This window comes from Berghia stephanieae, chromosome 4 (genome assembly GCF_034508935.2).
Source record: "Berghia stephanieae isolate SIO BIC M18660-M18661 chromosome 4, UCSD_Bste_1.3, whole genome shotgun sequence".
NCBI lineage: Eukaryota > Metazoa > Mollusca > Gastropoda > Nudibranchia > Aeolidiidae > Berghia > Berghia stephanieae.
In genome coordinates, this window is record NC_088363.1 from 55630260 (window position 1) to 55642759 (window position 12500).

General features: G+C 36.5%; 1 protein-coding gene across 3 annotated transcripts in view; it reads right to left on the reverse strand.

Moving 5' to 3' along the window:
* Window positions 1–3547: 3547 nt before the first annotated feature.
* Window positions 3548–12500, reverse strand: part of LOC144970861 (uncharacterized) — a 25782-nt gene continuing 16829 nt past the window's right edge. For all 3 annotated transcript variants that reach the window (XM_078910962.1, XM_078910963.1, XM_078910964.1), the window contains 2 exons: window positions 7746–7822; window positions 3548–7417 (listed from right to left, as the gene is read on the reverse strand). In XM_078910962.1, coding sequence (XP_078767088.1) covers window positions 6149–7417; window positions 7746–7822 — 1346 coding nt within the window. In that variant the 3' untranslated portion in view covers window positions 3548–6148. The remainder of the gene's footprint in view (window positions 7418–7745; window positions 7823–12500) is intronic.

The window sequence follows — 12500 nt, forward strand, 5'->3', positions numbered from 1 at the left end:
GTGGTGTTTCCTTATTATGACCAAAAAATATGAACTGAGAAGGTAATGTATGAAACAATGCCAACAAAGCAGAAAGAGAAATTGCAAGAAAAAAAAAGCCATCCCCCAAAATATCAGCCTGTCTCGGTTTCATATACATCTTTTAGATGTGTATCTCTCACCAGTGCCAGTTCTACAGATAAAACTGAAATGAAATTCTCTCTATTCATCCAAAAGGGGAAATTTGTCTTTTGGTTTCAAATTTGGACATTGTATAATTATCATGACGATCTATCGTGATTTTATAGTAATGAAACTCGCTTCTGCGTACTTAGATTTAAAGCCAAGAGTTTATGATAAAAATACTTGGCAAATTAAAAGGGAATTGTTGCCGCTTGACCGGTGTGTTGCCTCTCGGCCGATGTAGTTTGTCATATACAGGCAGCTTCCAACCGATGGATGCTACGTCGAGATGAACTAGATTGAAAAAATGCGGAGTTGTTGAAACAGTAGGGCCATGGGTTCGAGCGGAGCCATCGTTAACTTATAGCCTGACACAAAGACCTTCTAGGACATAGTTTGACGTCATTTTCTAGGTTTTGCACCGTCTAGTGGGTTGTCGTTAGTAAAGCTCAAGGAACCAAGTGATCCCATTGGTTGAACTGTTGAATACATCTCACGATTTGTTTTCTTTTGTGGTCAAAGACTTGTCTTTTGGAGTCATTTTGTGGTCAGTGTCAGGCTATAAGTTTACGATGGCTACGGTTCGAGCCCCCATCGCCGCGAAGTTTTTACTCTTATTTATCTTTTGGCACTTCTCTACTCACTTCATTTCTTGTTATTATCAATATCCTCCATATCGGGGCTTACTCAATATTTCAATCGTCTCTATGTTATTGGCTTTTGTTGAGAATAGAGCGTTTAAGCATAAATGCTGGCTAGTAAACAAACTTCGACGAGTTTGTGTGTTGAACCCATGACCTCCAGAAGCCGTGCGACGGACTCTTGATAGATACTACGCTTGATATCACCATTTTGAAGAGGTGGATGGCGTCGGTTGTAGAGCGTCCCTCTCGTGGCCAGTGGAGTTAGTTGTAACAGTAGGATCAAGGGTTCGAACACCCATTGCCGCGAAGTTTCTATTTTCTAAATTGTCATCTGGTAGATTTCTACCGGCCCTTTCATTTCTTGTTAGATTGAAAAAGACATTTGAATTAAAATGATCAGAAATATTTAGTTATCTTGTCACTAAAATAATAATTAAGAAACTCTATTCATTCTACACAATCAAACAGTAAAGGAACCTCCTTGTTGAACTGACTATAATTATATTTGTGTTATACCAGAAGCGAAGCGCACTGATTTGCAGGTCTGATAACCCAATTTGTTATGAGCTCATTGTTGTAATGGATATTACTACCAACGTATAATAATGTCCATGACAACAATGTTATATCAGGGCGATAACTGCGTTTGGTTATCAGACCTGTAAATGTGTGCACCTAGATCAGAAGGGATCGGACCATGAAAAGTGGATTTAGAACTTAGATGATAAGAAATGCAAACCGTCATGTTGTTCTGTTTTGTTTGTTTTTTTGTTTGTTTTTTTTTTTGTTCTTATAATATTTATTCATTTTTGTTGATTTGTTTCCTTTTATTCATTCAATTTGATTTGTCTGTTATTTTCTTTTTGTTTTCTGTCTTCTCTTGGCAATGTGAAGTGTTGTATCAGTTCTACATATCAAATGAGAACTTACCCCAGGTTTCATACTGGTTGATATAAATTGAATACATATCACCTAGTTCATCCCTATATAATACGCCTTTGAGATGGTCGGTCTCAAATTCAATTTTTAGCGCCTAATTCATTCCGAAATAGTACCGTGGGCCACATGATATTGTGCACAGAGTAATAAACAAAAAAGAAAATAAAAGCTTCAAAGTAGAACAAAATATTAGACAAACAACGTTGGCTCAAAAGCCTTTTTCAGCTAATAAAAAACCCAAATGAAAATATATATACAGCACTTAAAAAAACTGCTTATTTTTGTTTATATTCCAAGATCCGATTTAATTATTTTTTTTACTTGAGCTTTTTTATCGGGCAATATCCACCAAATGTGGTCTGGTGGTATGACACTCGCTTTCGGATCGGAAGGTCCTGGGTTCGAGCCTCGCTCGGTACATAGTTGAGTCCTTAGAAAAGACTCTTTACTCACATTCTCTCACCGTACTCATATGTAAAATGAGTACCTGGCCTTTAACAGCGTTGTCTTTGTCCGAAAAATTGTAATATCGCCTAACAGGCGGCATGTCCCGCCCTACATGTTAAATGTTGCTGTTGACCAGGGACCCCTTGTAAAGCGCTTTGAGCACATTTAGTGGATATTGCGCTATATAAAGCTCAATTTTTTAATTTTTTTTTAAATCTATGACTTTGTTATTGTTGTTATTGGCTGAAGAACGGTTTTAATTTTATACCCGAAACGTTCGTGTTAGGTATTTTGTTCTATTTTGAAGCTAGTATATTCATTATTGTGTATTACTTTTTACATTCCACAGCTTCTGTAGCAGATTATTATCAGTTTGATTTGTTATAATATGCACAATAGAATCTGCATTATGTATTTAACTATTCCTTGAATATCAGTGTCTTTTTGTCCAGTAGGTCAAGTGTTGTTATTTCCTTCCACGTTATAGCCACTGTGTATTTTAATAAGTGGAGTAATGTGAAGTGTTTCTTTAGGTTATAAGTGGATTGACACATTGCGAGAGACGGGAGTGTCTAGGTTGTTTTGTTTTGTTTTGTTTTTTTAATTTTGTTTTGTTGTTTTGGGTTGTTTTTTTTTGTAAAATATATTGTCATTACGATCATCATCATCATCATCATCATCATCATCATCATCATCATCATCATCATCATCATCATCATCATCATCAGCATCATCATCATCATCATCATAATTCATCGTCATCATCATCATCATCATCAGCAGCAGCAGCAACAGCATCAGTAGCAGCAGCATCATCATCACCATCATAACCACAACCACTTTCCATCACCCGTAACATTTTTATTTTTTTATAAATATGACTATATCTATCATTAGATGCCTCCGCTCTTTTTTTTTATTAAGGTTGGAATTGTTTCCAAAAAATCCTTGAATTGTGCAAATTTGGGTAGAAATCTCGATATTTGTATATTATGAAGCGTGAAAAATCCTTTAAAATGTAAGCAATAACTCCACTCTAAGAGATCATTATTAGCTGAGCTTCGGACATTTGTTAAATTAGAAAATGTTGAAATCGACGACTAAAATTGCGATTTTTGTCTAAAGACGTCTAGTGCCAAAATGTCAAAAAACTTAGTTTTAGACTTGTTTGCTATTGCAACTATTTTTGGCAATAATATGAATACTTACTAATCTCCTACGCCACTCAAACTCAAATAGAAATGAAAGGTAGTGAGTAGACATGTACAATAACAAAAACAAAACAAATGACATGTAGTAATTGGATAATAAGACAAAAACGGTATTCACCCAATTCTATTTATAGAAGGTCAGCATTTTTGCAAATAAAAAGGTACTTTATTTGGAGATGAGGAAAATGACATTCCTGAACAAAATCTTCATTCAAAGTATAAATCACTTCAAAATTGCAACCAATAGATAGTTAAAAAAGATAATATATAAATTAATGAATAAGTTTTAAACTGTTTTATTTATTTTTATTGTTTATGATGTAAATGATGATCATAGTTATAATCATGTTAGGGAATTTTTGACTGAAGTTTCCTTCCTTTTTCCACATGGTATTTAAACGCATTGAATAAAAAAAATAATTGTTAACATATTTTGGCCTACACAAACAGAAAACAGTGAATTAGTTAAAGAAATCTGACTGCATTAGCATTGAAAAATAAGAAGATGGCGTTGGTTGGGTCAAGTGGCCAGAATGGAAAAAGATCACTTCCCAAGACAGCCCTGTACTTAATAGCAGGTGGGAAGAGAAAGCGGGGGAAGACCCAAAGAAACCTGTCGAGGGACCATGGAGAAAGAATTAAAGAAAGCAGACCTGTCCTGGAATACAGCCACCTCAAAAGCAGCCGATCGCAAAAAATAAAAATGGAGATGTCTGGTGGATGTCTTATGTGCCTCAGGGCCAAAGAGGAATAAGTAAGTAATTAAACGCAACTTTTTCTCTGATATTATATTATGGTACATCTTTTAAATTTACAAATCAGGGATAATCTAATCTGCTGACTAGATTACATTGTATCGTCAACAGTATTCGATTTACTATACCACGTCTAATTTTCCTTCTCTGCTAAATATGACATTAAACTCAATTAAATTTTTCTTCAGTTATTATTCATTCCGACATAATACTGCACCAACACGGTGAGTCACATATGTCACAGTGAACCAGCGACTAAAAGAATAATGTAAAGTTTGAATATTCAATTTGATTTCAATTAAGGTCTTTTTACAGGTGAATAAACGCAGTTTTCTAAAATGAAAAGAACAAAAAAACAAACAACAATTTGTAATTAGGGGTGTTTCTATTTGGGCATGATAAGTAATTTCTTCATCTATCTAGATTATTCCGACATAAAACCACAGTTTTATTTTCACCGGTGTTTGCTCTCGATTGTTATAAAACCTAGAGCATTTATATAGAGCAATATCCCCTAAACGTGCTCAAACAGCTTTAAATAATGTCCCTTACCAACAGCAACACTAAATTTGTAGAACAAAATATGACGCTTGTTATGCGAGATTACAATTTTTTTTTTCAGACAGAAACAACGCTCTTAACGACCAGGTACGCTTTTACATTTTCAGCTATTGGTGTAGAAGAGCCTTTCTGGCTAGTTTTTAACATCAGTATTAACTCAACTTCCTTTCATCAATCTAGACATTTATGTGATAACAAAATAAAACCAATTGAGAAAACAATCTTTGTATAGACCTAGTTAAGTACGATAATATTGGTTAAATTATTTTAGTCGAAGTCGAGAAATTACGTCTGACAGAGTTGAAATGGATGCAAATTGCTTCATTCCATTCATTAAAAACAATTTAGTAGAAACTTTCATCTGATATTGGATGGCAAAAGTTTGTTACCTTCTTTAAAAAGACTCTAGCTCTTGATTATGTTGGGATAAGTGAATGACTAGACGCCTCTTTCGTGTTCAGTTGCTCGCCTATGTGGCGTACCAGCCCCAGCCATTAGTTGTTGACTTTTCTGTAGTTGATATTTTCTTCAAATTTACTCGTTTCCATGTTTTGTATTAAGGAGAGCAGAGTTCTGTCCATCTTATTTACCTGCAGAGCTACTTCCAGGCTGCCTTGGTGTGGTCTTGTCCGTGTACTTTGCTCCAGGTTGTTCAGTTGTGAGCACTGTTTTTGTTGGGAAATGTTTTTGTTGATGTTCATTCAATGTGCGTTGTTTAGCGGTTGTATTTCTGTTGTGTGTAGTTAATTGTTTACTTCCGGTTTCTCAATTGTACGCAGATGATGAGGTGTCTCTAATTTGTACGGCTTCATCTGCACATGTGGTTCCTCTGTTGTGTGAAGTTGCTTGTTAGCCTGTCGTTCTTCCGTTGTGCGAAGTTTTTTGTAAATCTGTTTTTCCTCTCTTGTGTACAGTTGCTTGTATGCCGGTGGTTCTTTTGTTGTTTGCAGTTGTGTGTTTATATTTGGCCCCTTCTCTTTGTTTATCTGTTGTTCCTGTGTTATGCTCAGGTGTGTGTTTAACTGAGGTTTCTCTTCTGTGTATATTTGTACATTTATCTGTGGTTCCTCTGTTGTTTGCAATTGCTTATCTAGCTGAAGTTCAGCTGTTGTGTGTAGTTGCTTATTAACATGATATTCTTCAGTTGTTTGTAGTTGCTTGTTTGTTTGTGATTTCTCTGTCGTGTGTAGTGGCTTGTTTTGGTTGATTTGCCCTAATGTGTGCGGTTGTTTATTTACTTGCGATTTCTCTGCTGTGTGCAGCATCTCATTTAACTGAAGCTTCTCGGTTGTGTATTGTTCACTATCTACCAGTAGGGGATCCTTTAGCCCAAGAATTTCTGTTGGGCGCACCTGACTCATTAAGAGCTTATTTATTTTACTCTGTTGTTCATTAAAATTAGGTTGCACAGTTGTATACAGTTCCTCGTTCACCTCAGATTGATTGTTACCTCCAGACTCCTCTGTTGTGTGCATTTGCTTTTTTTCTGCGTTGTCACTTTGTCTCTAGGTTGGATTATTATGTGTTGTTGCCCGTAAATTAGTTCGTTGCCTCTAAGTTGTTCTGTTGTGAACACTTGATTTGTCGACATAAGGTTTGGTTGAATTTTCTCTGTTATTTCATTCATTTGAAAATCCTCTTTAGTGTACATCTGCTCGTTTAATTCGCTGGTTGTGTGCAGTTGTCCGTTTATCTTTGGTTGTTTATTGCCATCAGGATGTTCTGTTGTTAGAATCTGCTCTGTTGTCAACTCATTTATTACTGCTTCCTCTGTTGTGTGCAGTTGGTGTATCTGCGTTTGGTTACTGCCTGGGGGATGTTCTGTTGGTAGATTATGCTCTGTTGTCAGTTCATTTAATTGTGCTTCCTCTGCTGTGTGGAGTTTCCATGTATTATGCTGTTGCTTATTGCCACCCGGATTTTCTGTTCTTAGAATCTTCTCTGTTGCTAGCTCATTTATTTGCGTTTCCTCTGTTGTATGCAGATGCCAATTAAGCTGCGGTTGCTTAATGCCTCTAGGTTCTTCTGTTGTAAGCATTTGCTCTGTTGCCAAATAGTGTAAGGTTTGGTGTTTCTCCACTATTTTTGGGCGCTTTGTCAACACAAGTTGTTCAGTGGTCTCTTGTTTTGTAGGTTGTTCTGTTTGTTTTTGTTTAGTTTTGTTGAGTGGTTCTTTTTCCTTTGATCGTTGGTTTTGTCCTTGGTTTATTTCTTGGGATTTTTGTCGCTTTACTTCTTCCTCTTGTCGTCGCTTTAGTTCTTCCTCTTGTCGTCGCTTTACTTCTTCCTCTTGTCGTCGCTTTAGTTCTTCCTCTTGCCGTCGCTTTAGTTCTTCCTCTTGCCGTCGCTTTAGTTCTTCCTCTTGTCGTCGCTTTAGTTCTTCTTCTTGCCGTCGCTTCAGATCTTCCTCTTGTCGTTGCTTTAGTTCTTCTTCTTGTCGTCTCTTCAGTTCTTCCTCTTGTCGTTGCTTCAATTTTTCTTCTTCTCGTCGCTTCAATTCTTCTTGTTGTCGTCGCTTTTGTTCTTCCTCTTGTCGTCGCTTTAATTCTTCTTCTTCTTGTCGTTTTAATTCTTCTCGCTGTTGATGCAGAAGAAATTCTTGCTCTCTTTTCTGCTCCTCTTGTAGTCGCCGTTGAATTTCCAGGCGTGTCGGTGGTTCTACCCAGGCTCTGACGTCAGTTGCTATGAGTACTGATCCCTGAAAGAAAAGTGATATTCACAAATAGCGAAATTAACAATAGAAGTAACGATGATAATAGAAATACTCATACTCAATTTTTAAGCACTCATGCACAAACACATACACACACACACACTTTCTATCATTCTCTCTCTCTCTCTCTCTCTCTCTCCCTCTCTCTCTCTCTCTCTCTCTCTCTCTCTCTCTCTTCCTGGCTCTTTATCGCCTACTAGCTCGCTAGCTCGACAATTAATGCCGCAAATATTATATAAAATGGAATATATTTGTTTAGTAAGCTTGAATATAGACCGTATATCTATCTTATTTACGCAAGATTAAAACTTACATTGAGCAGAGTCAACTGGGTGTTTTTGAATGTCAAGACATCAGTTATGGGCAGGTCAATGCCCAGTCTTAGAACAGCTGATAGGAGGAACATGAAGCAGAAATTTAGTTATCATTGATTCTTACAATGATTATAACAAAAAAAGAAAAGAAAAGAGAGTAAAATAAATAAATTTGAAAACTGATTTTGTGATCCGATGTCTCAAGTTTTTATTATGACAGTGTGAAAATGTATTATATTTATAGTAAAACATATGACTCTTTGACTAAGTTAACATTATTAGCGTTGCTCAGCTGTACGGTCTTTGCTTCGTACCCGAAAAGTACCGAGTTCGATTACTCGCCGCTGCGCTGTGTGAACTTAAGCAAGTCACCTGGCCCTAGCTCAATTTGCGACGATTCACTGCGGCCGATGCCTGAGTTATTCCAGTCTTCCCTTGGAATATACCTAGAGAAAAATTTCCCCATAAGGGATGAATAAAGGGAATTTTATTTTGAAAGTTATTTTATTATTTTTATTAAAAGTGCAACACGCCATAAATTTATAAATATGAAAATTTAAACTAAAAATCTCTTTTTGGTGTCGGATTCACGTCAATCAAAAGAATTCCAGTTGAGACGGAGGGCTACTTTTGTTCTATGTGTCGTGTCAACAAATCTAAAATCTGATATGAAAAAAAAAATTGAGCTATCTACTAAATGTGCTCAAAGTGCTTTACAACGAGTCCAAAGCCAACAGCAACACTTAACATGTAGGACAAGACAAGACGGCTATAGGGGTTATTACATTTTAATTCCAAGAGAGATAAACCTGTTAACGACCATGTGGTAATTTTACATCTGATTACGGTAAGGAAATGTTGGTAAAAAAAAACATTTTCCAAAGACTCAACAATGCCCACTCAGAGTGGGACTCGAACCCAGGGCCTTGCCTTCCGATCCAAAGAATGAGGCACACCACAAGACCATTTGGCCGCACTATTATTTACATTTAAAAATTGCACAGGTTCATCATGCTCAATGTACTTCACAATGCTTCGTTTAATTCCCAGCTGGCAATATAGAACTAGATTTCCATTACATACAATAGAAGCTGCCTGTTAAGCATCTCTTTTAACTCTCTCCTTTTCAGAAACTTCACACCCACCCAACACAAAAATAGATATTTTTCTACTCATACAGAAAAGGAACAACTACATTCTATACATATACATAATTGTCCAGTGTCTAATTTTTATCTCTAAAAAAAAACATTTTCTTTATAATTTGTGAAATACAAAAGATATCAGAATGAGAAAACTGTTGGTTGAATCGTAACAAATGGTATGGAGAGGGTTAACCAGGACTTTTACATAAATTCGTGACGTCCCATGTTTTAGTGGTTTTGCTAAGATGGGGGTCATTTAAATCGATCGATATTTGAGGGACGAGTTTTCTGTGTGTGCTTATTGTGGTGACTGAAGGGGTCTTTAGAAGTAATGTTTGATACTGTCTATTTTTACAGTGTATATTATTTTTTTCTTGGGGGGGGGGGGGTAGGATTTCTTGGTTCCTGACACTATTCTTAGGTCATTTCAATGATAAGTAGGGTGAAAAGGTGAGGAAACGTGAATGAAGATCTGTAATAAAAAACACCCAAAGAAGTAAAAGTAAGTTGACTAGTTCAGATCAGAAGCTGAAATTCGATTCTAAGAGCATTTGGTCAATGTGCCCGCTAAAAATCTCACTCATAAAAAAATAAAAATAAAAAATAAAATTCCCTTTATTCATCCCCAAGGGAAAATTTGTCTTTAGGGTCTATTCCAAGGGAAGACTGGAATAACACAGGCGTCAGCCGCAGAGCAGCGCCGCAAAGTGAGCTAGGGTGAGGTGACTTGCTCAAGGCCACACAACGCAGCGGCGGGTGATTGAACTCGGTACCTTTCGTGTAAGAAGCAAAGACCGTACCACTGAGCCACGCTGCCCCCTGTGCAGAGTGTTGCAATGATACATTAAGAATTAAATCATATTACGGTATATAAGAGAGAGAGTTTGCAATAGAAATATAGGTATATCCCAAAAACAAACTATACATGTGACCCATTCCCTCTTAACTGAGAATTCCAGTCAATGCAAGCGAAAAACTCAATTCATCTCAAGGACAGAGAACAAGGTGGAAGGAGAAAATTGATGTAGTTCAATGAAATGGATAACGCATCACGAATAACTTTTCTGACCAAGCCAGAGAAGTAGAAAGTTTTCAATTTTCCAATCCAAATCCGCGTGGCTGTACCAAAATTTAAACAAAATGAAAACTTTCAGAATCAATGATTTAAAGACATTCAAGCAGATGTATTTCTCTCTCTCTCTCTCTCTCTCTCTCTCTCTCTCTCTCTCTCTCTCTCTCTCTGTCTCTGCGAATCCCATCGTATTTTTATATTGAGGTTATATAAAATAAGAGAAAGAGTAGATGTCGCAATTGAATTGTATCGCCCAATTTATTTTATATAACTAATCAATTTTCCATTATTAATTACTTATTTCTTGTTATTCATTTTAGCTTAATCGTGAACGTCAGACAGACAATTACGTTTTGAGGTTGTATTCTGATTGAGTATTCATTATTCCGTATGTCGTAGCTTGCTAATTTTTATGAATAATTCACAACTCTATCAATAATTTGATTTATTATGTCTCTGATCTTTCATGTCATTTTCACTGGATGTTAAATCTTGTTCTGTGGACTTTTAAGGAGCCCCCCTGACGAACGATTTTCTTTTACTGCGTATTTCTTTATCATTCGTCAGCGTCTCATTCAAAATCACTTCAAACCTAGTGGACGAGACATATATTTGCCAAGGGAGATTAACACCTCCAGTTGAGATATTAAAAACATGGACAGTCTTTTTCCAATAAAGCTCGAAATTTTTCTAACGGAAATTTTGGTCGTTAGGTGGGAAACCGTTCCATTGTATAACGGAACACTCACTTTCAGCTTAAGGCTTATTTACCTGTTCAAGTTGTCTGCCCATTGTATCCATACCTCCTGCTAATTACCTTTTCCAAACAAGACTCCAACGTGCATATGCCCTGAGGTATTGTCTCGTTCAAGAGTAGCTAAATTTACAATTAAGGTCTATCTCTCCGGTAATTCTCCGTTACTCCGTATTAATCAAAGCATATGAATATCATTGGCTATCTAAAACAGGAACATTCTTCTGATTGGCTATTCCCATAATTCAGACGCGCTCCTTTAAATCACAAAATCAAATTCATCTCTGAATCGAATCACAAACACGATAAGAATCCCAAGAAAGAAGAGATCTCTCTCTAATTTCAAACTTGTAAAATTTTTCTTCTATCTCGGCTGAAGGTAAAATGAATTATTGGTTAACATTCAAAGTGGAACGAGATATTACTGTGAATTCAATTTAATCTAGCATTACTATTATAGTTTGTGTATATATTTTAATTGTGCTATTCCATGGATGTTTGTAAGTTGGAATACCTGTACAAAACTATATCTATATTTATCTTATACTATAGTTAACATTTGTTTATGATCTATGCTATTATTTCATTTATATTCAATATGTATATTGCTTGAATGTCTGTACCCTACCGCCAATCGCCGGCCACACATCATAACCTCAATTATAATTAATAAAAATAAATTAAGAAATACTAGGGACACAACCCTGTTGAATTTTCATCATGTAAGATAGCTCGACTGTCAGTTGATGTTTAATACATATATACTAACTACCATTATCATGGAGTTACTGCTTCTCCTTGCCTTTGTCGGCAAATAAAGGCTATTATGATGTGTCTCTCAAGGACGATCCGGTGGCGAAAGACAAACTCGATTGGCTCTAAGACCTTGTTGTTTTAACTCTTAATTGAAGGTCCGTGTCCTTGAAGCACCCAGCCGTGCCGAATCCCTGCATCCCAGTCCTTGAATAGTGGTAAACCCCTGATGTCAGTCGCTAACTACGACACACTGTTGTGAAGTCCAGAAAACTCTGCAAGCAGGCGCCAACCCTGGAACTAGCTGATACATTTGCCTCAGTCAAGCAAGCCGGCTGGATAAAGATAAGCCAAACGGGCTTATGCCATTTTCAAATGTATTTTCCACAGACACATATGATTATATCAATGTAAATAGATAAATAAATAATAAATTAGATCCACTCAATTAGAACTACTCCTCCTGATATTAAATAAATACTTATTCTTTCAATCTTTTCCTGTAACAATCTAATTAAACTTTATGTATAGAATTGTTATTATTGTATTGGGCGTTACTATTGTCTTGACTAACTTGTTATTAATACAATTAAGTTATAAGGGACCCTAAGGCAATTCTTAATCACCCCTAGATTAAACCTGAGCCGTTTGTTGTATAGGTTGAGTGGCGCAGCTGATAACGAGAGCCATAGCGCGCATACTAGTTCGAATCCAGACCATTGAGCTATCGGTTGGACTCGATCCCACAAAAATAACACACAACCCCCCCCCCCCCCCCCCCCCCCCCACGGGTGAGGGGTATTCATATGTGACCGACATAATCAAAATGGTATTATGTCGGGACTGACGTGCTCATATTATTTGCAAGTCATATCATAGCCGAAGAGGATAATGACCTCAGTTTAATAATTGTTGTAATGGACATCGTTTTAGTTTGGTTTGAGATTATTTCCATTACAACAAAGAGCCCATAAAAATGTCAGTTATCAGGCTTGCAAATATATACACTTCGGTTAGGACGGTTTAGATG